This window comes from Pyrgilauda ruficollis, unplaced genomic scaffold (assembly GCF_017590135.1).
Source record: "Pyrgilauda ruficollis isolate IOZ18807 unplaced genomic scaffold, ASM1759013v1 scaffold59, whole genome shotgun sequence".
Lineage (NCBI taxonomy): Eukaryota > Metazoa > Chordata > Aves > Passeriformes > Passeridae > Pyrgilauda > Pyrgilauda ruficollis.
Window position 1 is genome coordinate 3664022 of NW_024527599.1, and position 26050 is coordinate 3690071.

At 61.7% G+C, this 26050-nt stretch overlaps 1 protein-coding gene across 4 annotated transcripts; it reads right to left on the reverse strand.

Annotated features, from left to right (window-relative positions):
• Window positions 1-1065: 1065 nt before the first annotated feature.
• Window positions 1066-25170, reverse strand: ABR (ABR activator of RhoGEF and GTPase). Of its 4 annotated transcripts, none has more exons than XM_041482353.1 (22): window positions 25006-25170; window positions 20440-20538; window positions 19781-19966; window positions 19271-19378; window positions 18598-18658; window positions 16457-16509; window positions 16174-16314; window positions 15729-15850; window positions 15446-15611; window positions 15210-15332; window positions 15063-15138; window positions 14813-14917; window positions 14296-14370; window positions 14053-14150; window positions 13811-13942; window positions 6825-6884; window positions 6623-6732; window positions 6240-6379; window positions 5665-5799; window positions 5302-5407; window positions 3546-3693; window positions 1066-3415 (listed from the first exon to the last, which is right to left on the reverse strand). In XM_041482353.1, exons 1-22 carry the CDS (start codon window positions 25111-25113, stop codon window positions 3326-3328), a joined length of 2442 nt encoding a protein of 813 aa, XP_041338287.1. In that variant the 5' UTR covers window positions 25114-25170; the 3' UTR covers window positions 1066-3325. The 4 variants fall into 4 exon arrangements, with proteins under 4 accessions (XP_041338287.1, XP_041338284.1, XP_041338285.1 ...); XM_041482350.1 differs by having other exon boundaries at window positions 20440-20544; XM_041482351.1 differs by lacking the exon at window positions 25006-25170 and adding an exon at window positions 22220-22709 and having other exon boundaries at window positions 20440-20544.
• Between the last annotated feature and the right edge of the window lie 880 nt (window positions 25171-26050).

Genomic DNA, 26050 nt, shown 5'->3' on the forward strand with positions numbered 1-26050 from the left:
AAAGGGAAAAGCAGAAAGGAATCCTTAGCCTTAGAGCTGTGTGGTTACTGGCAGATGAACAAGACAGTTTAAGGGAAAAAAAGAGGTTGTTGCTGAAGTATAATTCTCTGTAGCCACTTGGCTAGCCTGATTTAACCTCACTGTGGGAGTACAATCTTGCTACTGCTTTAACTGCCCCAGGCTCACTCCATTAGTTCCAGCAGTTTGATAGTGAGACTTAGAAAGCAGAGCTGTGAGAATAAACCAGTGTTTGACAGATAACTGGGCACTCACTCAGCACACAGCCTGCTTCCCATCACATCCCTGTGCCACCTCCAAGTGCCCCAGTGTTAATTACACAGGGGGAAGTGAGTGTTTTTTCTGCCCAAAATTGGTGCTGAAATCAAAACATCTGTTTGTTAGCTCAAGGAGCTGCTGCCTCTTTGATTGGTGTTCTATCTGTCCTCCTGCTGCTCTGACCCACCTCTGTTCTCAGACCTCAGAGGGTCATTTTTAACCTTTATTGAGCCCCTCCATAAAGGCAAACACTCCCTCTAATCTTTTTGAGGCAGTGGCATTTCAGATGCAGTGCACACAACTAATAGGGATTCTCCCACCCACTTCCCCTCCTTTGCATCTGCAGTTGGACATCTCAGAACAGTGACAGCCCTTGTTGACCTGGAAGACCAACAATGTGTTTTGGCTGGTACAGCGGTCAGTGGTCAGTTTGGAGGCACATTGGCTCCCATTCCCACATGGAAAGAAGTGGGGAGACAGCAAGCACCATGTGATCTATCAGATGAGGTTTCCAGATCTCCTGATGTCCCTTGCTGTGCCTGTTCAGTATCCTCAGGCCAGAAGCTGTGCAAGTCAGCTGAATTTTAAGCTTGAGTAATTCTAGGCTGATTAAACAGCCTGGCTCCAGACAGTCCAGGTTTTTTTCCTCCAAAATGCAAGGATGTAGCCCAAACCATAAGAAGTCTCTTCAAAGGTTGCCTAGCACAATGCCTGTGCTTATACCACTAGCTTGAAGTGCAACTAGCAAGCATTCCACGACAGAAAGAAGAAGCTGTGATGCCAAAGTGATCAGTTAGTGCAAACAGCAACACCACAGGGCTTCTTTTGTGCAAATATCGGGGCTTTGCATTTTTATTAACATTTTTTTTTCTCCTCACGAGGTTTTACAGCCATTTAAAGTTTATAATCTACAGAAATTGAAACAGAACACAAACAAAAATATATCCTTAACAACTTTTGAAAGTCAAATATTAATTAACAGTTCTATTCTACCTGTAGCTGCAAGAGTCCACCCCCCTCTTTTCCTTCCTGAAGGGACAAGCAAAAGCCGGTCATGGGGACAGCCACAGCCTGTTGTGCTGGGCTGTAGGGACCGGGCCTCCAGCCACTGTCACAGGGGGAGATTTGGCTGTACAGAGTCTCCATCTGGAATGACAGTGTCGTGGACAGAGACTTGGACACATGTAACAAATCAGACACACACAGGGATCCGTTGTGCAGTCAGATCTAAAGCTCGGCCTCCTTACTGGGTCCAGGGCCAAGACAGACGCCTGGTTATTTTCTGCAATGCTGTTTCCCTTCTGTTTAGCTGGTAGTCAAGAGGAGCAAGGTCTGGAGTGTGAGCCCTTTGGAGGGGGACTGAGACCTCCCCTCCTTGCTTTGCTGGTGCAGGGCTGGCAGGTGCTGCCTTCCCCAGGGAGGTGGCTGAGGACATACCTGGTGCATCGGTGGCTGGGCTCTACCTGGAACAGTCCATTAGCTGGGAGGGTAAAGGCAACGCTGCTGTGGGGGACAGGCTTGGTCACTTCTCATCCATCTCCATTTGGCACAGGAGAGCACAGGGCCAACACAGTTGGGGACATGGGGGGGCTTTTCCCACAAAAACACAGACTCAGCTCACAGAGCGAAAGGTTTTGTGTCCCAACAGGTACCAACACCTACATGGGAGCGTGGGGGACATCCCAGGAGCTGGGCACTGGGCAGCCTGTCCTGCCCTGGGACATGGCTCCAGCCATCTGCTTGGGAGGAGTCACTGGAGCCACTAACAAACAGACCTGAGCTGGCTGGCCACAGCTAATCCAGCAGCAACCACTTTGGGAGAAAGAACGAAGCATTTCTGCCTTAAGTCACGAGGGCCATGAAGGCTTTCCTCCTCCCATCCTTCTGTGCTGGTTCCCAGGCTGGGTGACCATCCAGCTGCTGCACAGCACTTGCCTCTGGCAGCCAGGCTGCCACCGAGGCAGGGCCATGTGCTGCCATGTGCCCAGTGCAGCAGGGAAGCCAAGGAAGGGATAAAAATCTCCGTGTCCCCATGGCCATGGGAGGAATGCTGGTGCCCCAGCAGGCTGTGCCACGGGGTACATGCAGTGCTCATGGCAGTGCTGGGCTGCCAGGGGCGTGAGTGCCTTGCTATGGCAGAGACAGAACTGTACAGCAGATACCCTGTTCCCCACCAAATTCCCAAACTGGGGAAATTTGCAACTACATCAGTGCCAGAGCAGACGTGGGGTCAGCCCATGGTGCAGAAAGCAAATCTGCCTCTGGCTGGCCATCCTTTCAGCTTGCTGTGGATTGAGACCAGCACAGCACCTCTGGCTCCAGCCTTGTGTGAGGGGTTACCCCATAACAGTGCTCAGAGGCAAAATCCAGCGAGGGCAGGAACCACCACGCCACACACACACAGGCAAAGCACAGGGCTGGGGCTGGAGAGGGGACTGGCCTGAAAACACCCAGAGGAGCCGTGGCAGGCAGGAAGCAGCACCCTGCTCCTCTGCTCTGGTGGTCGCAGGTTTGCTCAGACCAGAGCAGGATCCAGGCACAGGGTCCAACGTTTGCGCAGGCAGGTGAAGCCAAAGCAGAGCTGGTTGTCACTGTCACCAGGGAGAGAGGCCCTTGAGCTCCCGGCCTCGGAGCGAGCCAGTGCTGCACATGCAGGCGTGGGCAGGGAGCTGGGCAGCAAACAGGCACTCGTGGGGCACTGCAGGCTTCAGGCAAGGGGTGCCTGGTAGGAGTGAGCGGGCGGGAAGGAGTCCAGGAGAAAACTAGCCAAGGGGGAAGCCTGTGTCCACAGCCCTTGTCAGTCACTACCTCTTCCGTTGAGCAAATATACATAAAAACAATCCTTGAACACAAGAAGGGACATAAGACACGACTACTTTACAGAGAGGGCCTGGCACCTGGTGGGACCGGGCCACTGGAACGTGATTGTACAGGAGCTGCAGGCAGCACCATCCTGGGTCTGGGCTGGTCTCCCTTGGGGGCTGTGGTCCAGTCCGTGTCCCCCAGCAGGGAGCTGGAGTGTTTGCAGCTGGTGCCTTCTGCCTGCAGGCTACACGTCCGTGGAGAAGTAAAGTGTGTTGCGTTTGAGCTCGCTGAAGGAGATGGGAGGATGCTGCAGGTAGTAGAGAAGGACCTGGACCTGTAGAAGGTAAATAGGGGGTGTTACTACAGAAGGGGAAAGAGCTGCCACCTCCCAGCCTGTCCATCCAGCAGAAAGTAACAAATCTACCCATACAGGCAGGTGAACCCCTCCAGTAGCCAGCTCTTACCTGGGCCATCACATCGTGGGACCAGATGTCAGAGGCCAAGGTGAGGTGTGCCTTGCTCTCCCCCTCTGAGGGTCTCAGAAGTGTCGGCCCAAAAACCGTGGCCAGATTGTGGAGAGACATTTTGTTGATAGGTTCCTTTTCAGCCACCCTGTGGGGTACAGGGAGAGAGGCAGTGTCAGCCCCTAGTGATGTTCAGGAGTGGGGAGCCGTGGGGTGATGTGGAGGCTGAGGGCTGCTCTCCCTTCTCCCAGCAGCAGTGGGGCACCTCCAGCTTTCCACTGCCCTCTGTAGCCCTCAGAAGAGCCAGGTGCAGGGCAGGGAGCTCTGCCCCCTTCACGGCCTCTGCTGGAGCTGCCGGGCCTGGCTGGGAGCCCTGGGTGTGATGTGGCAGCAACCAAGCCCTCAGTTTGCACTGCAGGGCCTCCTCCCTTCCCGAGCCTGCAGGGTACGGCGAGCCCTGCACCAGCCCGTGCCCCCTGCACCCACTCCCCTCGAGGCTCCCTGCCCCAACAACCCTGTGGGAGCCCTGCCAGCACGGAGGGAAGCAGGACCACAACATTGCCATGTTAGGAGGCAGCTGTGCTCCCCGGCACAGGCTGCTCGCTTGAGCCCCGGCCAGGGGAGCAGATGTGGGAACTGGCTGTGCCCGGTTCTCAGGATGGAAATGGATTTTTCCTTCTCCATCCCCCAGCATCAATCACTTTTTCTGTTTGGTTTTAGCCAAACCAGAGGAACAAAAAAAAAAACTTTCATGATGCAAGTAACATGAGCTGTGAGCCCCAGTCCCAAGCTGTGGCCAGGCTCTGTGTTCTGCTCTGCTGCCCTTCCACAGTCCTGTACCTTCCCTGGGTTTCTGGGTCCCCAGGAGCCCCAGTCCCTGAGTTCCCAGGTTTGGATGCACCTCATCTGGGCCAAGACAAAGTCAGTCAAACCACAAACTGCTGCACTCACCCTGGAATAGCTGATATGAGGGTCACCTGCAGTTCTGGGACATTTCCACAGAGCTGACTGTCCTTGGTTCTTGGACACCTGCTGCTGACAGGGGATTGCTGCATATTGTTTTGCAAGGACTACTGCTGGACTGGTGGGAAGGGACACAGAGCTGTTTTCCTGCTAACGGGGACACTGCAGAGCTCCCAGTTGATTCCTGTCCTGTGCTGAGGCCAGCTGCTCCCTGCAGAGCTCATCCAAGCAGCTGCAGGCCGGCTGCAGCAGCCAAGTGTTCCATGTTTGCAGAGGCCGTGTGCTCCCTGCAGGGCTGACCTGGATCACTGGTCAGGCACAGCCCAGACTCTGCTGGCACCACAGCTGGTGGTCCTGGGACACCAGGGGCTGCTCTGGAGGGGTAGAATGGCTCCAGGACCCCCGAGCATCCTACAGGTCCCAAGGAGAGAAGATGTGGAAAGCCAACACCGATATCAGAGAAGGGTCTGAACAAGCTGCAGCTTGGGGAATTTGCCAGAGCCCAGAGAGACAGGGCAGGTGGGACACACCTGGAGCTGTACCCTCTTGGAAGGGCTGGGAAAGGATCACTCCATGCCTGCCCCAAGCTGCTGTTGCTGGCCCTGGCTGCTGCTCTGCTCTGCACCAGCACAGCACCATCTCCCTCCAGTCTGGAATCAGCCTGGAGCCGTGCAGGCACCACAGGAATCAAACAGCAGCTCTAACTCTGTTCATGTCCCATCCTCATGGCAAAGCAGTGAGACAGACCCATCCTGCACCTCCCACCCATCCCAGGCAGCCCCTGAGCCATTACCTTTTCAAGTGCTCCAGCAGGAAGAGGAAGGTGATGAGGTTGGGGTCAGGCAGCGAGCGGAGAAGGTGCATCATGCAGTTCTCCTTGGCAGCAGGATCTGAAAGGGCTGGAGGCAAAGAGGGAGAGGGCTCAGGACACGGTCTGCTGCAGCAGCAGGACCCACCACAGCCAGCTACCTCCCAGCAGCCAGTGTGTGAGCACTGGGGAGCAGCACCACGAGCCATGAGCTGGCTTGGAACCAGCAAAAACACCCAGGACCAAGTGGGCCAAGCTGGGAAGGACCCTTGGGAGTGGCCCCATCCCAGAGCAAGCAATGCCAAACAGAGTGTGTGCATCATCCCCTTCCCACCCCCGAGCCCTTACCGATCCCCTCCATGAAGGCGGGGTAGAGTCTGTCAGTGAGGAGGGGCTCGGGCAGCTCACGGAAGTACAGCTTCAGCGTGCCAGCGATGGCATTGATGTCCATGTCACTCAGCATCACCAGGATGTCCTTGTTATCTGTCCAGAGAGCACCCACATGTGACACCTCCTGCTCTCCTGATCCCCTCTGGGTCTCCACCCTCTGTGTCACTCCAGCTACCCAGACAGGCTGCCAGCTGCAGGGCAGGGACAGCACTGCTGGGTTCACAGCCCCATTAGCCAGGCTGAGGCTGGGAAAAGCCCAGTGGTTCCCGCCTGGCTGGGCAACAGGACACACAACGATTTGCAAATCCATTTGCAACATTTCCCTGACTCAGTGTCTCCCAGGAGCCAGCCAGGAGTGGCAGCAGCTCAGAGGCACAAACGGGCTGGGATCTCTGGGTGTTTTTGTCCCTCCTCACCCCCAGCCCCTTCCTGTGCAGAGTGGTATATCTGGCACAAGTGCAGTGCAATAACCAAACCCAGGCTTGCAGAGGGCTGGGGGGTCTCAGAACACCAAGCTCCCCCAGGACACTCACTTGCATCAAAGACAGCTTTCAATGCCTGGATGTCAGTGGCGACTCCAGAGATCCTGTAGATGCCAACCTCGTCGATGCCCCTCTTCTCCACCTCCTCGACGCACTGGCGCACGATGTAAGGCACCTTGGAGCGCTCGCGCCTGGCTCGGGAAGCGGAGATTCAGCAAAGATTCCCAGGGGAACCCGTGGCAGCCAGCCCAGCCCTGCAAACCCGTGCCAGGGGCAGGATGGGCATGCAGGAGGGGAGGATGGGAATGGCAAAGGGAACAGGAAAGTCTCCAGCAGAAAGCAAAGGCTCCCAAGCTCCCCAGTGTTGGTGGGAGCAAGGGGACACAGTGCAACCCCACACCCAGAGCAGATCAGCCCCACAGCCCTGCATTTACTTTGTCACAACACTGATTTTCACCCCGAAGACACCAGTCTGCTTTTTGGATGGGGTCCTCTTCAGGCTCATGTCCCTGCTTGTGAACTTCATGGAGAACTCCACCTTGATCTGTGGGAGACAGGGGGTGAGTCCTGGCTGGCCTGAAGGCAAGAAGGGGCTGCATTCACAGCGAGGGGCTGTGGGTCCCCCACCCTACTTACTCCATTCATCTCAATCACATCCATGTGCCAGTTCTTTGTCTGCACGGCCTGTGGGTCCAGCTGTGGGGAGAGATGGTCTGTGAGTTCTGTGGGGACACAGCCTCGTGCCAGCCCTGCTGTCATCCCAACCTGGTGGCCCCCAAAGCCCCTGATCTGCAGATGGTGTAGAGCACAGAACATGCTTTTCCTGAGCAATATGCTGCTCTTGACTGGAGGATGGAGAGGTTCCCCTTTGGGGTCTGGGGTCCCTCTGGCTGTGCCCTGGAGCCAGGTGGGCTCAGCACCTCCACCCTGCCCTCTCCCCAGAGCCCCTGCAAGGCAGTGCTTTAACCCACACCCAAGAAGCAAGAAACTTCCAAGAAATTAGGACTATTTCTGGTGGCAGATTGATGAAACAGAACTAGGGCAGCGTTTTCCATGCAGAAAAACAACATCTCCCCATAGCCAAGGCTATTTATAACCCCTGGGAATGACAGGCTCTGCTATTTCTGGCTTTGGGGCTAGCGGGGGACTCGGTGACGCTGCCCTGGCGCCCGGGTGCAGCGAGAGGTGCTGGCATTCCCAAGGCCCTGGCACGTGCTGTGGTGGGTTCCGAGCCCCAGGGCTGGACAGAGGTGGCTGCAGTTGTCTCTTGGGGCTTTTTAGTCCCCAGCTGGTGGTATTGATCCAGCCCCATCGATCCCTGTAATGCACAGGGCGGGCAGTCCGGTCCTAATGTCCCCTTGGGGAAGGGGATGGGATATGGGAGCTGGTGGGTGCTCCCAGGGCTGGGGACATGCAGCTGCCAGGCCACACTTGCACCAGGCACGTGGGGTCACTCTGCAAGGACACAGGAGCTTCCTGCAGCTGCTGGGTCAGGACATGCTCTGGGCAAGTGTAAAGATGTTCAGAGCTGCTGCTCCAGCCATGGAGCTGCTGTTCCCCTGCCCATAAAGTCACTGCATGTCATGATGGGGGGGCACTGTGGGGTCCCTCATGTCCCTTCTTGCACACCAAGACCCCGCAGTCCCAAGGACAGACTCAAGCTGCCCTGGCTCTTGGCACAGACCCAGCACAGTGGTATTGCCACATGCCCGGCTCTGTGAGCCCGAGCAGCTCCTCAGCCATGGGAAAACTGTGGTCCCCAGCAAGGCAGAAATGCTGCTGTCTCCAGCATGACCCAGGAATGGCTCCTGACAGGGAGCTCTCCCTGCTGCTGCAGCCCAGCACATGGAAGAGCCCAGCGAGTGCCATGCTGCTTCCTCTGTGCCAGCCCTGTGGCTGCTGGAGGCTGCAGGAGGAGGAGAAGGAAAGCTGCAGCTGCCCTGGGCTCCCATGGGACCCTGAAGCAGGTCTGGACACCGGGATCACGAGACTGCAGCCAGACCACCACAGCCAACCCCAGTCCTGCTGCTCCAGCTCCTCTGTGCTCCCCCACAGTGCTGCATCCCCCACGGCGCTGCCACAAAGCCACCACAGCCAATGCCACTGCCCCAGGCACTTTCACCCTTTTCCCCACACATCCCTGTCCCACTCACGGCAGTGAAGCCCCTTCATCCCCCAGCCAGGTCAGGAGCCTGTCTGCTCTGTGATGCAATTTTAACTGCAGCCACCATGCATGCCTTCCCCTTCCCCAGCCCTCAGGTCCCTCTGGCTCCGATGGCCCTGGCAGCTCACATCTGGAAGGGCTTTAGCAGAGCTCTGAAGAAAGCTTTTATTAAAGCCAGGTTGGCTGCTGCCAGTGCTGCAGACCTTACCCTGAGCACGTCACTTCCCTGCAGCCCCTTCCCCCTGCATGGGCACAATCAACCCACAACAGCCAGCAGGGCCCAAATTTGGGCTAGTTCTGCTGGCACCATGGGCCTGAGCCTCCTTGCAGCTAGGGCAGATCCCTGTGCACCACTGTGGCCTAGCCCTGGTGCTCTCTAACCCTCCTGGCCAGCACCCCGTGCAGCAGCAGCAGCAGCAGCAGACGATAGGGTCGCTCCCCAGTTTAAGCAAAGCCACGTCCAACGCTTCGTCTCCAGGCGTGGGAGGATGGACGGGAGCATCCACCCACAGAGCCAGAGCTCTGCCCACACAGCGCTGGCAAACACCCTGTCCCAGCTCCCACCACCATCTCCTTCTCCTCTGAAGGGAGCTGCCTTGGTCCAGCAGGACGCAGGGACATCCCAGTCAATGGGGAACTCCGGGCTAGGAGCCCTGGGGAACAGCCTTCAAGCCAGCATTGTGCAGGATGAGATGTCAGCTCCTCTTTGGAAGATCAGACAGCTTCAAACACTCCTCTGTGCCTGGGGAAACATCTCAGCCAGGTCACCAGCACATCTCCAGGCTGCTCCCTCCTGCATCTCAGGGACTCTCAGCCATGGTGGTATCCATGCCCAGGTCAGCATTCGCTGTGGTGCCACTCTCATCCACAGCGAGGTGAAACACCCTCTGTTTGTTGCCACAGGGATGTGCCATCATCCTGGTTTCCCGAATTATCCAAAACTGTTTGTTTGTAGGACAAGGCCCCAAGTTGTGGAGGAACAGGCGATGAGCATCCTGGCAATCCTGCAGCACTTTGTGTGTTCTGGGGAGGTCCTGCTGGCACTGACCCTCCCCTCCTACTGCTTGTCTTGTCCATGGGACAGCTCCAGACTTGAGGTGATGAGGCAACATCCTGGAATTTTGTCCTCAAGACACTTCCAGGTCATGGCACTGTGACAGATCCAGGCAGGGTTGGGTGCACAGAGCTCCAAGGTGAGGAACTGGTAGGGCTCCAAATCCTCAGGGTGGTTCCCCAGGGCCCCAAACACAGGGATGCTGTGGTAGGGCAGGGACTGTCAGGCTGGGCATGTCCCCTCCTCACATCTCAGGCCCGTGAGGTCACCCCACCTCAGCCTTGGGTGAAGCAATTGGGAGCAAACCGGTGACTCAGTCTTTGAGGTCATCCCTGCCAGGGCCCTGGGGAGCGGGATCCCAGAGGAGCTGCTGCAGCCAGCGTCGCTTCCCATCAGCATGGCATCCACAGATTCCCCAGCCTGGCCTCCCGTGGCTGCCCTGGCAAGCAGATCCCTCACCAGACCTCCATGCCAGGGAACAGACAGTCCCTGAGCCCCCAGCACCGTGGGGCAGAGCAGCCCCCACACCAGCAAACGCTGCCAGTGGCAAAGCACGGCTCCCCAAAAGAGCAGCAATTCACAGCCCTGACTGAGAGTGACCCGAGGAGCAGCAGCAGCACCCACAACCCACCAGGACCCTGCACGGACCCGCGGGGCCACATCCTGCCCTGCAGCCCCAGGGAAGCCAGCAGCCAAGACAGGCACGGGAAATGAAACCCCTTCATGTTTTGACCCAGCAACAGCCTCCGGGCAGCCTCCCCACAGAGCCCTGCTGCCCCTTAATCCCCTGGGCTCGGCACAGAATCGAGGTTAATGCCGCTGCGTCACACGCGGCCCCGCCGCTGCCAAACCGAGCCCCCCCGGGCCCACAGCCGAGCCCCGGGCCAGCAGCTCCCCGGGCAGGGGCACTCCACCGAGGGAAACCCCTGTGGGGCTTTTGGGACAGCCTGCAAGGGTGCTGTCCCCCTCCTTTGTCACCTCTGTCGCACATCCCCGCACTCTGTGTTCCCACAAAGACGGGCAGCGCTGGCTGATGTGGCTGCGACACAGCTGCGAGCTGGGAAAGCCTGGATCGACCCGGGTTGCAAGAGGGGGGACGCAGGCACCGGGTGCTGTGGCACCCAGGGAAGCCGGCCCCAGCCAGCCCAGAAGCATCACTGCCTCCCGGGCAAGCTCCAGGGCCGGGCAGGGGTTCCCTGCCCTGCCTCTGCAGAACCCCCCGCTGCAAACAGCTCAGCCTCCGGGAGCCTGCCAGCACACAGAGGGAGAGGGAAGGAGGAAAACAAACACCTCACAGGCTGCCAACTGCATCTAAGAGCTCCCAAAGCACCCAAACATCTCCCGGCTCCATGCACAGACCCCGCAGCACTTATTCTCCGCACAAACAACACAGCCCCCCACCCCACAAAACCACCGGCCAAAAAGCCGCGGTCACCACGCAGAGCAGACCCGGCAGAGCCACCCCAGAGCCCAGCACCGTCCCCTGCAGCCTCCCCCCACACCCGGAGCACCTTCTGCCGGAGCAGTTTGCTGCGCACCCTGCCCCAGAGCCGGGCGCCCGTGTTCGGGGCTCGCTTCCCCTCGGGCTCCTCCACGCCGCGCTCGCCCCCGGGGCCGGGGCCGGGGCCGGGGCCGCCCTCCGGCTGTACCAACACCTCCGTCATCGCGACGACCACTTCGGCTCCGGGCAGGCGACACGAGGGTGGCCGGGAGCGTGCCCGCGGCTGGGTTAGCGCAGCATCCGCATCCCTTCTGCCGGCGGCGAGAGGTCAGCGGGGGCCGGCCAGGGGAGCCCTGCTGGGGCGGCGGGGCGGCGAGCGGCCAGGGCTCATCTTCAGGGTGTGAGCCAGGCTGGCGAGGCAGCCCCAAAAACCTCCCTCCCCCTGCGAGGAAGTGACTCAAAGGCGGCCCCCCCCCGGCGGCCCCCACGCGTTTAACTCTCGCCCTGCCGCCCGTCGCCGCTCGGCAGCGCTGGGGGGGCTGCCCGGCTCCCCGCCGCCGTTATCCGCCGTTATCCGCTGTTGTCATCCCTCTGCCGTTATCCCTCTGCCGTTCTCCGCCTCGCAGCGCCAGCCACAGCCGCTGGCGGCTGCAGCATTCCCGGCTCCCCGCAGGAGCCAGGCTGGCTCTCCTGCTCTTGCTGAGAGCAGGAGGAGGCTTTTGGCGTCTGTTGTCATGCCTAGGGACAGCTGGGTACCCCCATGTCCTGTCTATGCACCCTGGCCCCTATCAGCCCCACTGCCAGGGGGGCAGGGAAGCCCTGGAAGGGTCCCTGCCTACTGAGGTGCAGGCTTTGGGGGACTTGCATTGCCCCCCAGTCCATCCCTCAGCAGCTCCTGGAGTCCCCTCGGGTCACTGTGGCTCCCTGCAGGTCTGGGGTGCCCCAGCATCACAAATCTCCCCACCAGAGCCTCTGCCAGCCCAGGGAAGGGGACAGACAGACAGACAGGCAGCTATTCCCTGAGGGCACAGCAGGCACTGTGCCCATGACAACACAGGCTCTGCTTCAACAGCCAAATCCCCCCGGGCATCAAATGGGCTGAGGAAGGGGGTCCTGAGACCCCCCTCATGCACCCACTGCCTGTCTCCTCCAGGGCCTGGGGGCCACATCCAGCCTCTGTCCTCTGCAATGTGGGCACAAGCACAGCTTGCTTTGCCCACCACAACATCCGTCTGCCATCCTGGCACAGCACCACACACCCCTGCCAGCACCCAGCAGACACAGCCCAGCTGCTGGGAGCAACTGCGACAGCTCAGAGCAGGGCTGAGCCCTGCAGTGCAGGGGACACAAGACCTTCATGGGGACACAAGCCAAACAGGGCAGCCCTACCCCGACCACAGCATATTCCAGCTTTAGAAAATGGGGTTAATAACAACAAAACAGGGTTAATGCTAACCAGGAGTCACACCTTTCCAGTGAGCAGTCAGTGCTGCTATGTGGAACCAGCAGCAGCTCATGATGAGCCCAGGGACCAGCCAGGGTGAGGAACATCCAGGGCAGCATCTCTGCCTGAAGGGCTCAGGGAGAAGGTAGGGGGGCAGCTCTGGGGCTTGGCTACTGCCCAGCCTGCTCACAGCTGTCCTGCCCTGTCACCAAGCCCACCCTGGGGCAGAGGTCGAGCTGTGGCTCTGGGTGACGGCAGGACAGCCCCAACCCTGTCACCCTTCCATCCACCCATCCAGATCCTCCTTGGGATAAGCAGCCCCAGGGCCTTTTCTCTTTCCTGCTCTTCCCCCACAACTTTTGCACAGCGGGTACGGGCTGTGCTGTCCCTGTCCCGACCCCCGCATCTCCCAGCATGACTCATGTTTGTTGATCCAGGCTATTTCCGAGAGCGCAGCTGGACTGATCCCCGCGGGACACCGAGCCCCTTCCCTGCCCTGGCCTTCCCACTTGGCCCAGTGCCATCCCCACACCACTGCTGCCTGGGGGAGAGGGCAACAGAGGGGTGATTTCAGGTAAGGACAAGCCACTGGTGAAGCTGAGCCCCCACCTCCCACCCTGTGTCCCCTCCAGTGCTGTTTCCCCACAGCATCCCCTTCCCAGCAGCATTTCCCTGCTGCTCTCTGCTCCCCTGGGACCTGCCCTCAGTTGCTTTCCCACGGAGCAGGCACCCTGAGGGGCCTTTTGAAGTGGCCCTGGGTCCAGGGCTGTGTCCCAGGCGTGACCCTGTCCCCAGCACAGCCAGGAAGGCAGCCAGACTGGGCTGCCCACCAGGAAAACACAGAGACACCCCCAGCCTGAAGTGTGTCCCCCTGCTCTGGGCTTCCCTGCAGCCTGGCCAAGGTGGCTGCAGGGGGAATGTGAGGTCTGGGGGTTGCCTGCCCTCCACTCCATCCTCCTGGTCCTGCTCACCTGGGAGCATCTCAGGGCAGCCCAGGCCTCCATCCTCCCTGCCTGGCAACCACCAATCAGAGGCAGCTCAGCCATTGCCCTGGAAACCCCCGTTGCCATAACAGCAGCTGATGGAGGCACAGGGAAGGCAGATGGTGGCAGAGGGGGACACAGGAGGGACGGGGGGCTGCACATACAGAGCCCTCCCTAGGGCAGCTGCCAACCCCTCCCAGCAGCCCCCCAGGGCCACAGCACGGAGAGCAGCAGAACAGAAACACTTCCAGCCCAGCTGGGGCTGGATGCACCTCTGCTGGGATGGTCTGGCTTTGCCACCTCCACAAAGGCCCCTCTCACTTTGTCCCACCTTCTCCTCTGCCCCAGGACCACCACCCCCAATGCCTGATGCCCACCCACCTCACTGCCTTCAACTCCACAATTGCTGCACCTCGCTCCCAAAAGCAGAGCTGCCCACCCCAAGGATCACTCTAGGACAACCCTCCCAGCCCAGGTGTCAGGCCCTAAGGAATCTCCCTTTGGTTGAGAGGATGCCCAAAAGCCCCAGGGCATACCTGGATCTGTCCTTTGCCCATGATCTTGTCCACAATTTCGTTGTTGTCCTTGTTGAGTTTGGTCTTGTCATAGCACTTCTCGTAGCAGAGGATGCGCAGGGACTGGGAGCCCTCCAGCTCAATCTCAAACTCCTGGGGTGTGGAGGGAGGGTGGCTCAACCCCAGCACCCCAGAGCAGCTCCAAAACTGGGGTTGAAGGGAAAAGGGGAGAACAGCCCCTCATGCACACCACCCTCCCTCACCTCATTCCACTGCGGCTCCGTGGTGTCCCGGAACACCCTGGTCTTGGCTTTGCTGACAAAGTAGCCAAAGGAGTCCACCTCCAGTGTGCAGTAGAGATCTGGGGGAGCAGACATTGCTCAGCACCCCAGGAACACCCTCACCATCTCCCAGGGGACCACTGTGGGCAGAGCAGGGCCACGTGCTGGACCCCAACTCTTCTGAGCCCACTGGCCCCTCCAAGCAGGGTGGGCACCCACACTTACTGGCTGACTGCTTGAAGCCCTTGGCAGAGTGGACGATGACGTGCAGGAACCCATAAAGCCCTGGGGACTCGTCATCTGTGGCAGGAGAGCAGAGGCTGTGTCAGGGCCTGGGGCTGGCCATCTCCAAGGCAGCCTTTGCCACAGCAATCACAGTCCCTGCAGTGACACCCAAATCCCCCAAGCCCGTGGAGGGACATCCTTAAGTCCTGTATCCCCCACTGACAGACATCCCAAGCTCTCCTGCTGCTGGACAGCCCTGGGGGAGGCTCCCAGTGGGGCTGGCTGGGTCTCACCCTGGGCACACTGCTCCTGCCCAGCCTATGGCATGGACTGCAGAGAGCCCAAGAGCAGCCCCGTGCTGCAGCCGGGACTGCGCTGCCCGGGAGCCCGACGCTGCTCCAGCAGTGCCACCTGGTGGGAAGCTGTCCCTTGCACAGCAGAGTCCCCGCTCCAGCTCAGGGACTCCACAGCTCCTACCCGGGATCATCCCGAGCAAAGCATCCCAGCGGCCACTCACCGTCCTTGTTGCTGGTGACTGGGATGTTGTGGACAGTGCGTAGCTTGAAGCAGGATCCTGTGAGCACCTGCAGCTCCACTGAGCTCAGGACAAAGGCCTGGAGGTCTGGGAGAGGACAGAAGCTTCATAGGGACACAGCCAGTGCTGGTCACAGAGACTGCAGAGCACCAGGCTGGGATCCTATAGGACTTCCCTGTGGCTTCTGGGGGGACCAGGAGCCCCAAGAGGGCCTCGGCAGCCCCAGACTTACCCTTTTTCTGCAGTCTCTGGATGGCCTCCCTCCACTCGGACCGCTCGTAGTCGGAGGAGAGCAGGAAGAGGTAGCTCTGTAAGAGAGGGAGATGTGGCAGGCTGCATGCAGGCAGGGCTGAGCCCGGCCCCAGCCTGCCCTCCTCACCTTCCCGTTGCGGTTGTGGATGCGGAAGGGAATGGCAGGTGAGTTGAGGAGCAGCCAGAATTCGTTCTCAAACATCTTCTTCTTGAGGCGCTCGATGGCGCGGCTCTGCCCCTTGTTGGCTTTCTGCCGACGGGGAGCAGAGAGGACCTTTCAGAGGTGCCCCTGTCCCCCAAGACCCATCCCTGACCCCGAGCAAGGCACCCACCCCAAGAGCAAGTCCCACACCCTTCTCTCACCTCCTTCTGCACCTCGCTCTTGATGGCTGAGATCTTCATCTTCATGTCCTCCAGCTCGTGGTCGGGGATGACGTGGACCTGCGGGCAGTGCTCTGACTCCTCCGGCGAGGGGAACACCAGGTCGGCCAGGGGCACGTACCACTTGCAGTCGTACTGCTGGTGCTTCCTGCAGCCAGGGCACGGGTGCTGACTGACGCCTGACCCCCTCCCTGGCACATCCCCCAGCCCACTGAGGGACAGGGGGCTTGTGGCACATTCCCCCCATGCCCAGCGCCCTCCTTACCCCACTGCTGTCTTCTTCAGCTTGGCACAGAGCAGCACGTCGGTGAAGAGAAAGACGTGCCGCAGCTTCCGCGAGCCCTCCGACAGCTCCACCAGGAAGCCATCCTTGACAAGCTGCCGGGTCTGTGGGCCAGAGGGGTTGCCATGAGAGCAGGCAGGGAGCAAAGGCCAGCAATCCATGGGGAAAGGCCGACAATCCTGTCCCTCTCTGTGGCTCAGCCACCAAGTGCATGGGAAGGTCTGTGCCCTTTATGGTTAATAAAGCACCAGCAAGCAGCAAGGACCAGGTAGAGCCCTAATCTTGTACCTGGCACTGTATCTGGAGGAGCTTCTCCAACTCCTACATAGGCACTAAGGAGCTCTTCAGGGCAGAGACACCAGCCAGGGGCTGGCAGAGGGCTCAGCCCTCACCCTGTGCCCAGGCACTGCCCACCCCACAGGCTCACCTCGCCCTTGGGGGTGGTGACCGCTGTCCTCCGGGGGTCAATGTCCTCATTGATGCTGGAGAGGAAGTTCTGGGAGATGCGGAGGGCATCCTGGAGCAGCGGGTAGTCAGGGTGGTCAGCTGGGGTGTGCTTGAGGAGATCCTGGAGGGAGACAGGCACAGGTTAGCAGCTCGAAATCAGCCAAGCTGGAGACCCCTCATCAGCACTCCCCACAGCTGCAGATCCCCAGGAGCAGCAGAGACAGAGCCCACCACCACCCCCGTGGGACTGGTGTCACACTCACGTGCAGGACGAGGGTGCTCCGTGTCACCCGGTCGATGGGTTTGTACAGCAGCGCTGAGGGGAGAGACAAAGTGTCAGCAGCCACCTGTGGCTGGAGCCCTGGCCCCTCTCCCACCTTCACAGAGAGCACACGGGCAAGGAGGGGAGCCCAGATGCCCAGAGAGCCCCCCTGGTCTGCACAGAGCCCTGGACAAGCATCTGTCCTGCACAGCTGGACAATCGTGGTAGTGGCAGGAGCAGGGGGAGCCAGCACTGCCACAGCCCCGTGTCCTGCTGTGCTGGGGACACCAGGAGCCACAGTCAGGCTGGTGTGCGGTCACAGGCTGTGGGGACAGGATGTCCCACCACACCTGTGGCAGCACAGGGCTGGGACAGCCCTCTGGAGGGCAGGGCCTGCCCGGAGGGCTGCACCCACGCTTGCTGTGCGGTGGCTGTGGAGCGGAAGAGCCGTTCCTCACCCTCAGCAGCTTTTTCAGTTTCCCTTTTGGCTCAGCACTGGGTCCCGTCCCTCACCAAGCTCTGCCACCCCTGTATCCACCTCTCTGCACCACCCCAGCCAGCCCTGGGTGCAAAGGGGGCCCAGGCTGCTCCAGCAGCAGCAGCAAATCCTACAGAGAACACGGGGTCCAAGGCTTCAGCCCCATACCCCTGTCCCATGTCCCTGCCTGGAGCCCCCCCGACTGCCCGTGAGGCTCCACCCAGGGCAGAGAGCAGAGCAACCCACACACAACCACACACACACACAGGGGGTACAGGCAACCCCTTCTCCTGCCACACACCCTCCCAGCAGGAAACAGCCCCAGAGGCTCTTCAGAGGCGCATTTCAGTGGAAGCTGACAGACCCTTCTCCTCCTCCCCACCTCTTTGGCCAGGCAAAGGCACAGAGCCCACTCAGAGTGCTGCTCCCCGTGCCTGGCCACATTCGTGTCTCCCCAGGCTGCTGATGCCTCTGGGGTTTGGAGCACTTCCCCAAACTGCCAGGGCTGAGAGCAGACAGATTTCGGCCATGGGAGAGAAGGAAAAGCTGCCACCTCCTCACCCTGGGCTGACTCGTGGGGTGTTCCCATCCCTGGGATCTCAGAGGTGCTGCCCCATGGCACCCAGTCCTGAGACAGGGTGAGCAGGGGGTCTCTGTTCAGGAGGTGACAATGCCAGCCTGAACCCTAACCAGAGGCTGCACCCCCACAGCTCCGTGCCAGAGGCTAAAACAAGAGCCCTGCTCCCTGTGACAGCCAGCAAGAACCCTGCTCTGGGATAAAGGTGACAGGCAGGGTGTCCCCCCTTTTCCACCACCCTAGACCCACAGGAAGGATGGACCCTCCTGCTGCCATCACTACAGGCACACGCAAAGCTCCGGGGAGCCCCTGGAGGGGTGGCCCCAGCACAACAGAGGAGCAAGGGGCTCCTTGTGCCCACAGTCCTGCCAGCCCGGGACCCACGGGCAGCAGAGGCAGGGATGCCCAGTGCCTCTCCTCCCAGCCACGCAGAGCTGGACATTCCAGCCCCACGATGCTGGGGCAAACGGGGACCCCTCCCCATCACCATCCACACAGCACAGCCCGGCACGAGGGGGTCCCCCAGCCCAGGATCCCCCTGCCCAGCCCAGCTCCCTCTGTCCCATCACCGGCACGAGCCCGTGCCCGGAGGGGACAGCGAGCGCGTGGCTGCGTGTGCCGGAGCCAAGATGATTCAATCGAGCCTGGAACAAAGACGCTCCCAACTTCAGCCTGCAGAGCACGACGCAGCCTCCACCCCCCCGCCCCCGGGCACAGACCCCGCGGCATCGCTGCCTACCGGCACCCCAAACCCCCCTCGCCTCACCATAGGTGCAGTTACAGCAGAGCCGGACGATGACGAGGATTTCCATGGCAGCCCCGTCTCCACGCAGCCATCGCTGCCGCCCCGCAGCAGCTCAGCCCGGCTGCGGCGCAGCTCCGGCCGCTCCGCACGGCTCCCGGCACCGCCGCGGGCGGGGAGGAGCGCTGGGCAGGGGCTGGGGGGCTGCCGCACGCCCCCAGCATCCTAAAGAGCCGCGACACCCCCCGTCCCCGCCGCCTCCAGGCACACAAAGGGCTCGGTAATTCACCCGCGCCGGTCCCGGGCACACAAAAGGCTGCGTCCCCCTCCCCACGCCCGCCGTACCCTCCATGGTGACGGACGTGTGGCTCTCCTTGGAGTCCTTGGGGCCCTTCACCTTCAGCTCCTAGGGAGGGAAAGGGCCATCAGCACAGCCCGCGGGGGCTGGGGTGGGGGGAAGGTCAAGGCTCAAGGTCATAGGGTCCCCCCCACCCTTCCTGCACCCCCTGGCTCCAGCCTGGCCGTGCTGGAGGCCACACACAGGTGCTGGGTGAAGGAGTGTGGGTTCCTGCCTGGCTGGGAGCAGCTCTGGCTGTGCCCAGCAGCTGGGACATGGTGGTGATGCCACCGAGCTGAACAGGAGCAGGGGGCCCAGGCTGTAGCCATGGAGGTCCCCATTTCTGAAGGGGATCCAGGCACGGAACTCCAGGCAGCAGGAGATGAGCCACAGGTGCCCAGCACCCACTGACACTGCATGGGGTGGTGACAGCACAGGCTGAGCCCAACCTGAGCTTGCACAAGGTGAGGACAATCTTGCAATGCCCAAAAACCACAGTGCTCCAGCAGAGCCCCCAGTGGCCCAGCCCTTGGGGACAGTCCCTGCAAGTCCCCAGGGCAGGGAGAGCATCTCCACGGGGCAGACACGGTCAGCTCAGCCACCAGGACAGTGTTCTCTGCCCTGTGCAGGGACAGCCTGGGCACAGCCCTGTCCCCCTGGCAGAGCTCCATCCCAGCTTACCTCCGAGATCTTCTGGAACTGGTAGTTGCTCTGGCTGCACTTCTCTGCCGTCTCCAGTGCGATTTTGTAGTTATCCACAAAGGCCTTGTAGACCCCCAGCTGGCTGGCCTGTGGGGAGTGGGGGTTAGCCAGGCACCAGCAGGGTGCTGAAGCCCCCCACAGCAGCCAAGGGGTCAGGCAGCCCTTGAGGTGACACTGCCCAGAACTATCCCCTCCTGGCAGGACACTCAGCCAGTTGGGGGTCACATGCTTGGCTCCTGCTCAGGGCAGGATGGTGGAGCTCCTGCCCAGCCTGTGCTTCCATAAACCTCCAAAATCCAGCAGAGACATAACAAGTGCCTGGACAGCAGAAGCTGAAGCTACAGCCCTTCAACCTGGCCTCTCCTTCTCTCCCCAGCACAGTCATGGCATCCATGGGCACAGCCCCTGCGGGCATCACAACTCCAAACTCATCACAACTCCAGCCCTTCTCCTCTTCCAAGTGGAGCAAGACCCAGTGAAGGTGCATACCAGCTTCTGGAAGAGGTGGCCCATGGTGACATTGCTGTCCCACTGCTGCACCTTCGGGCACAGGCTGTCATAGAACTCCTTGTGGATCTCATAGATATCCTGGATCTTGTAGAAAATCGTCTCGATCTGCTGGAGGGTGAGGACAGGCTGCGACGTGGTGGCCGTGGCCTTCAGTGGCTTCATGGGCTGCCAAAGAAGGGAGAGTTTGAGATGAGGGCTAAGAGGAGAATGCTGGGGATGAGGAGGATCTGAGCTGGCAGTGAGGGCTGCCTGGGACAGATGGATGAAGGCTGGCAGCTGGACCAGGGGCACTCCAGGCTCGTGCATCCTCGGACTTCCCCGCAGCAGCGGTGACCCCGTGTTGTGCAACAGCGTCTCGCCGTGAAGGTCAGCGAGTCCACAGCAGGAAGCAGGGCTATAAATATGTCCCAAACAGGGACATGGGCAGCAGGGGAGATGAGATGGGGGTAGACAGAGCAAAGCCTTGGTGTGGCTTCTGGAGCTTTGCTCCCACTCAGGCTGATGTGGCTGGGGGAAGCCATCCAGGAAAAAATGACTCCATCCATCCATCCATCCATCCATCCATGCATCCATCCATCCATCCATGCATCCATCTATCCATCCTTGGAGGGGCTGTCCAGTCTGGGGGCTGTGCTCACCAACAGGAGGGCCTCCAGCTGGTTGATGTAGATCTCCTCGCTGGCCAGGAAACCAGAGAGCACCAACTTCCGCATCTCCAGGCCTTTGCCAGCCTCCCGCTCGCCCTGAGGAACACAGCAAGGAGCCTGGCTGAGCCAGCAAGTGCCACAGGAGGAGACCCCTCACCCACCAGCCCATTCCTGGCATCCCCACGTGGGCACATGTCCCTGCCAGTGTCGCGGAAGCTCCGTGGCAAGGCGTGGGCATGTGCCCGATGGGCAGCAGAGCCCGTCTGGAGCCAGCTGGGAAAGCCACGAGCTGCACTGGCTCCTCTCCCCTCCCTGCTCCGGGCTGGCCACGAGCCCGGTGCCGCTGGCAGCGCTCCAGGATGGCGCACGGCATGGCAGGACTCTCCCAGGGCAGAGTCCAGAGACGCCCAGTGAAATCATGCTTGGCGCTGGATGGGCTCCCACGTGATGCAGCACCACCCTTTCCCTCGGCTGAGGCTTCCCTTGGGAAGTGCCACCCCAGCAGGCACTGCCCACTGGCACTGGGGCATGTCCCAGCACCCAGGTCTGCTGCAGCACTGATGTTCCTGTGGTGTGACCCTCATGGCAGGGAGATGGCCGGGGTGGGGGGGCTCTGGGACCCTCAGCAAGGCTCTGCCAGTGCCCAGGCGTGGACACCCCAGCCCCTGGACCATCCTTGGTCACACCTTGGCCTCTTCTCTTAAAAATCACACTTGAGTCTTTGATACCCAGACAGGGGCCAAGCAGAGCCATGAGGGCATCACTCTGGGCCACTCAGGATGGTTTGTGGGGGGACATTGGTCGTGTCTCACCTCTGCCCATGCCAGCCTTGGCTGTTGTGCCAGGGGAGGTGACAGCTGCAAACACCTGGGGGGCACAGCCCCAAGGCGGGCATGGCTGAGGATCAGCATCTCTCTGCCCCACTCTAGTGTCCATCAGCCAGCCCTGGCACTGCTGTGACAACCAGAGTGTCCACCCTGCCAGGCTGCCCCATTCAGGCTGGGCCACGGTGACCAGCACAGCAGGAGGGTGCGCGGGGGGGCCACTTTTATTCACTAGGAGCTCGTGGGCTCTTTGCCACAGATTAGTCACGGGCTCTTCCTGCTTCCCCAGCCTGGGCCCTGCGCAGGAGCTCAGGAGATAAGGGGCCCACCCATGCTCGGGGCCCACGCAGCCCACGGGGACGATGTCAGCTGGACCCCCGTGACCCAGAGCAGTGACTCTTAGTCAGGGCCCTGTAGCTGCCCCGTGCAGGAGACCCCAGGAAGAGCAGGGCCAGAGCCCTCTTCCAGCACCCAGGCACCCTGGCAGGGTGGGCATGAGAAGGGTGTTGAGCTGCACCTGCCAGCACAGGGGTCTCCCCTGGTCCACCCCCCAGCTCTGTTTTGGGACTGTTTAGGGGTTTCTGGTGGCCGAGTGTGGTCAGAGTGTAACACGAGCCCCATCCTGAGCATCCGGTGCCAGCTCTGCTGAGCCCTGCAGCTCCCACCCCACAGCATGTGTGGCTCTACTCCCCCCTGGAAGGACAGCTGGGTGGTGACCCCACTCTAAGCCCTCCACACCCGCAGCCTGGCACAGCCCTGCGCTGTGCCCCTGGCACAGGCAGTCCTGGCGGTGTGGTGGGGCCGCAGTGATGCTCCTGCTGCTCCCAGCTCTGCCCCCCACCAGCACCCACCCCAAGAGCTGTTCCAACACCTGGGTATCACCAGCACCAGCCTCTTGTCCCCACACCCACTGCCCAGCACGGGAGCAGGGTCCCCCCGCTGCCCACCTTGTCGCCGGCCGAAAACGGAGACACGGGGCTGGTGGGGGTTCCTGGCTCAGAGTCATCTTCATCCTCCAGCACTTTATCCAGGTACCCTATGGCCTCCTCTTCCTCCTCCATGGCCGGCCGGGCAGCGGGGTGCAGAGGGGACCCCACAAGGCTCCGGGCAAGGGGCTCAGGCGGCCGAGCCGTCCCAGCCTGACTCAGCTCTGGACGCCGGCCACCAGCACGGGATGAAAGGAGCCATTATGGGATCCCCGCTGCTCCAGCCTGACCCAGCTCCGGCCTCCCAGTCCCCGGCGGCCCGGGCGCTCCCGGCGCGGCTGCTGAGCCGCCTGCGAGCGGCTCCGGGCTCGGCAGCGCTGCGAGCGCGGGGCAGCCCCGCTCCCGGCCGGCTCCGCTCGGCCCCGGGGCCGCGGGCGCTGCAGGGGCCGCTGCCCGGCCCCAGCCCAGCCCCAGCCCCAGCTCAGCCCCAGCTCAGCCCCAGCCCCAGCCGGCCCCGCCGCTCCGCCCTGCGCGCTCCTACAGGAAATGCTCGGCCGGCTGTGGAGGTGGGGCTGCTCCGCCGCCGCAGCCGCCCGTGGTCAGGGCTGGGGCGAGCGGCTGCCGCCTTCCCCGGCTGGCTTTCCCAAGGTGGGTCCGGCAAGAGTCGTGGGGAGGGGTCCCCTGCCAGCTCCCCCGGCAGTGGGAGAGCATCCCTTCTGTTGTAGCCCTCTGGACCCCCCTGACCCGTGGGAAGGCACGGCCGGACCATGGGGATTGCCACCAGCGAGCAGTGACCCAGAAGGACAGCAGCATCACCAGGTGCCACAGGGGGACCCGGCTGTGGGCCCCCAGAAGGTACCAGAGCTCTCCGTGCCCCAGAGGGGACTTGCGGCAGTGTCACAGAGCTGAGCCGTGTGTGCTCACACAAACCTGCCGCACATCCCGCAGGGACCAGCCGGAACGTCAGCGCTGCCCCGGGACACGGGGACAGCAGCACTGCTGGGATGCTGGGGAGGGACACTGTGGGCCTTGGGAAACCAGGCAAGAGCAGGCTGGAGGAGGGGACAGCAATGCAAGAGCTGTTTCAGCAGTTTCCCCAGGGCTCCTCAGAAGCGAAAGGGGAACCAGTGTCTGCATGTGCTCTGCCCACAGGAGCCATCTCTTCTCCCTGCACCCATCTGAGCCTGCAACAAACTCCTGCTGTGAGATGTGGGCAGGGACACAGGGACTTTCCAGAGACTGTGTCCAGCCCTGTGTCCATGCCACAGCTCAGCCTTTGCACCACAACCCTGCCCAACATGGCCAGGTCCCTGGAGTAAGGAATGGTCCCTGTGCAGGGGAATGCTACCCACAGTGCCAAACCCAGAAGTACCCAAGCAGGGGCTGGGACACCAACGCCACACCACAACAACATCCCACGGTGGGATGGGGAGGGTTAAGATGTATCTGCACGCAGCAGTCACAGCCCCCAGACATGGTTACATCTGCCCCAGGAGCCTGCAAGATGAGATGCCCCACCAGAAAGCTCCTCAAACCAGCCCTCTCAAAGGCAGTGCCACCAGTCCTGCCTCACTGGAGGAGAGCAATGGGCTGAACCTGGCACCCTGTGCCACCAGCCACACAAGCTCAAGCCTGTGCCCCTCGCAGGGCAGAACACACTGTGCTGGTATTGGAGGGAGCTCTGCCAAGCCCTAGCACAAGCAGCTCCAGATAAAGAGAGGGAGGCAGAGCTGGCACCGGGCTCCAACACTTCCCAATCCTGTTTGTCACAACCAAGTCATCGTCCCTGCCTGTGCCCAGACCCAGCGTGCCCCACGAGCCCTCAGGAGCACCCCTCTGCCAGCATCTCCCGCCAGCCCTGTCCCCCAAGCCACCCTCTGCTGCCCTCGGGTCAGAGCTCAGCGCTCACAGCCCCAGCACCGAGTGTCAGGGCTGGGGTCGAAGGGCTGTGTTGAGGGGACGAGAAGCCTGAAGCCCGAGCGGTTTTGAGGCAGCCCCGGGAGGCGGTGGCAGAGGGCAGCACCCTCCTCTCCCTCGCCAGGGGCTCTGGGTGCTGGGACGATGCTGCGCAGGGCGACCCTGGGGAGGAAGCCACACCTCTCCCTCTTCTGCCTCAGCATCCGGGTCAGGAGCTTAACTCTTTCCATGACAAAAATAAAACTTCACTCTTCCCGGCCCGGGCAGCGGCAGCGCCGGGGGATCCCGCAGCCCGGGGCCGTGCGGTTCTCCCCGCACTAACCCCGAGGGGCCAAGGCGCCTGCCTGGCCCCCACCGCTCCCGGCTTTATGGAAACTTTCATTCTGGGAAAAAAACCCACTTTTTTCCTTTTGAATCCCACCCCTCAGCTCTCCGGGCATTCCTCCTCTTTCGGAAAACCAGAGCGCTTCCCCAGGGCGCGCTGCGAACAGCAGGGGTTACATTTAAGCTGTACAGAGCGAGGGGGGGCACCTTGTGTCCCCACCCCTGCTGGTGGCTGGTCCCCGAGTGCCACTAGATGGAGCCGGCAGCCCGGCGGAGCCGCTGCGCCCTGTCCCCAAGGGCTCCCGGGGCTGGGGACCCGAGAACTCCGCATTTCCAGCACTCCCGGGACCCCGCTCCCCGGCCAGCCCATCCCCTCCCGGCTCTGCCACCGGCGCGTCCCACGGGCACGGCATCCCCCGAAGTGCCGCTCCCCGGAGCCCAGACTGCCACTGCCAGCAGAAATCGGGCTGCCGGGCACAGTCCCCCAGGCGACAGCAGCTGCAGAGCACCACAAACCCCGCTGGCACCCGAGCCGGACACGCGGAGCCCCGAGCCCCAGCACCTACCCCTGTGCCGAGGCCATCGGTGGGCGTGGGTGACACACCGTCCCCGCTCTCCTGGCCGCGGGCGCTGAGCTGGGGGGACATGGTGGGCGACTCGTCGATGTAGGGCATGGTTTCCGAGCCCTCCGGCAGCGCCTTGGGCTCCTCGTTGCCCTCGGCGTCGTACTCGTCCGCACCATAGTTGAAGTCTGCCGGGGTGAGAGAGGGTGGCCGTGAGCATCCAGGCACGGCTCAGGGACACCGTGTGGCACCGAGGCCACCCAGCGCAGCCTGTGGTGGGCAGCTGACCCCGCGTCCCAGGGCCACTCACGGACAGCCCAGCCCAGCCCAGCCGCGCTGCCTGCTCAGCCAAGCAGGCAAGAAGACATCGCGCGTCACACCGAGCATCCTCGGCCCCGCAGGCATCCTCTGCTCGACACACTTCCCTATATTTGAATAATTAACGGGACCGAGAGGCCCGGCGGCCTCGTCTGCGCAGGGACAGCTGCTCTGCCAGACGCTCCAGCCCCATGCAAGTGGCGGTGCCCTGCCTGCCCGCCGGCCACCATCCCTGTGCCATCCCCGGGCACAGACGAGCTGGGCTGGCAGCCACGGCCGCCGTCCTCCTCGCTTGCCCATGCCCACACTCCTGAGAGCTGGAAATGCGTGCCAGGGTCACAGCACAGAGGGCAGTGCCACCCCCCTGGCAGAAGGGCTCCGTTCCCTCTCCGATGGGGGGGTGAGGGGGGCTGCATTCCCAGCGCAGGATGAGGCCCGCAGTCCCCAGAACAGCACCCATTTTTGGGTGCCCCAAGCTGACCCACAGACCCCCATCACCCAAGGCCCAGGGGAAGGCATTTCGGGGAGACAGAGCCCCAGGAGGGAGGCGGGGGGGGGGGGTCTGCAGCGGGGCCCTGGGGCGCAGCGGGGATCCGGGGTACATCCTAACCTGTTACCATGGGAACGGCAGCGGCTCGGTGGCGGCAGGAAGAGGTGGCTGCAGCAGCCCCGAGATGCTGACAAAGGGGAGGGGGAAGGGAGCCCGGCTGCGGCAGGGGCGGCCGTGGGG

Coding starts and splice junctions, on each gene's coding strand:
- ABR (XM_041482351.1), bottom strand. CDS start 22,333: ATGGAGGAGGAAGAGGAGGCCATAGGGTACCTGGATAAAGTGCTGGAG. Junction 6,733..6,824: donor ATGTGATTGAGATGAATGGA/GTAAGTAGGGTG, acceptor TGTCTCCCACAG/ATCAAGGTGGAGTTCTCCAT. Junction 5,800..6,239: donor GAAAGCTGTCTTTGATGCAA/GTGAGTGTCCTG, acceptor CTCTCTGGACAG/ATAACAAGGACATCCTGGTG.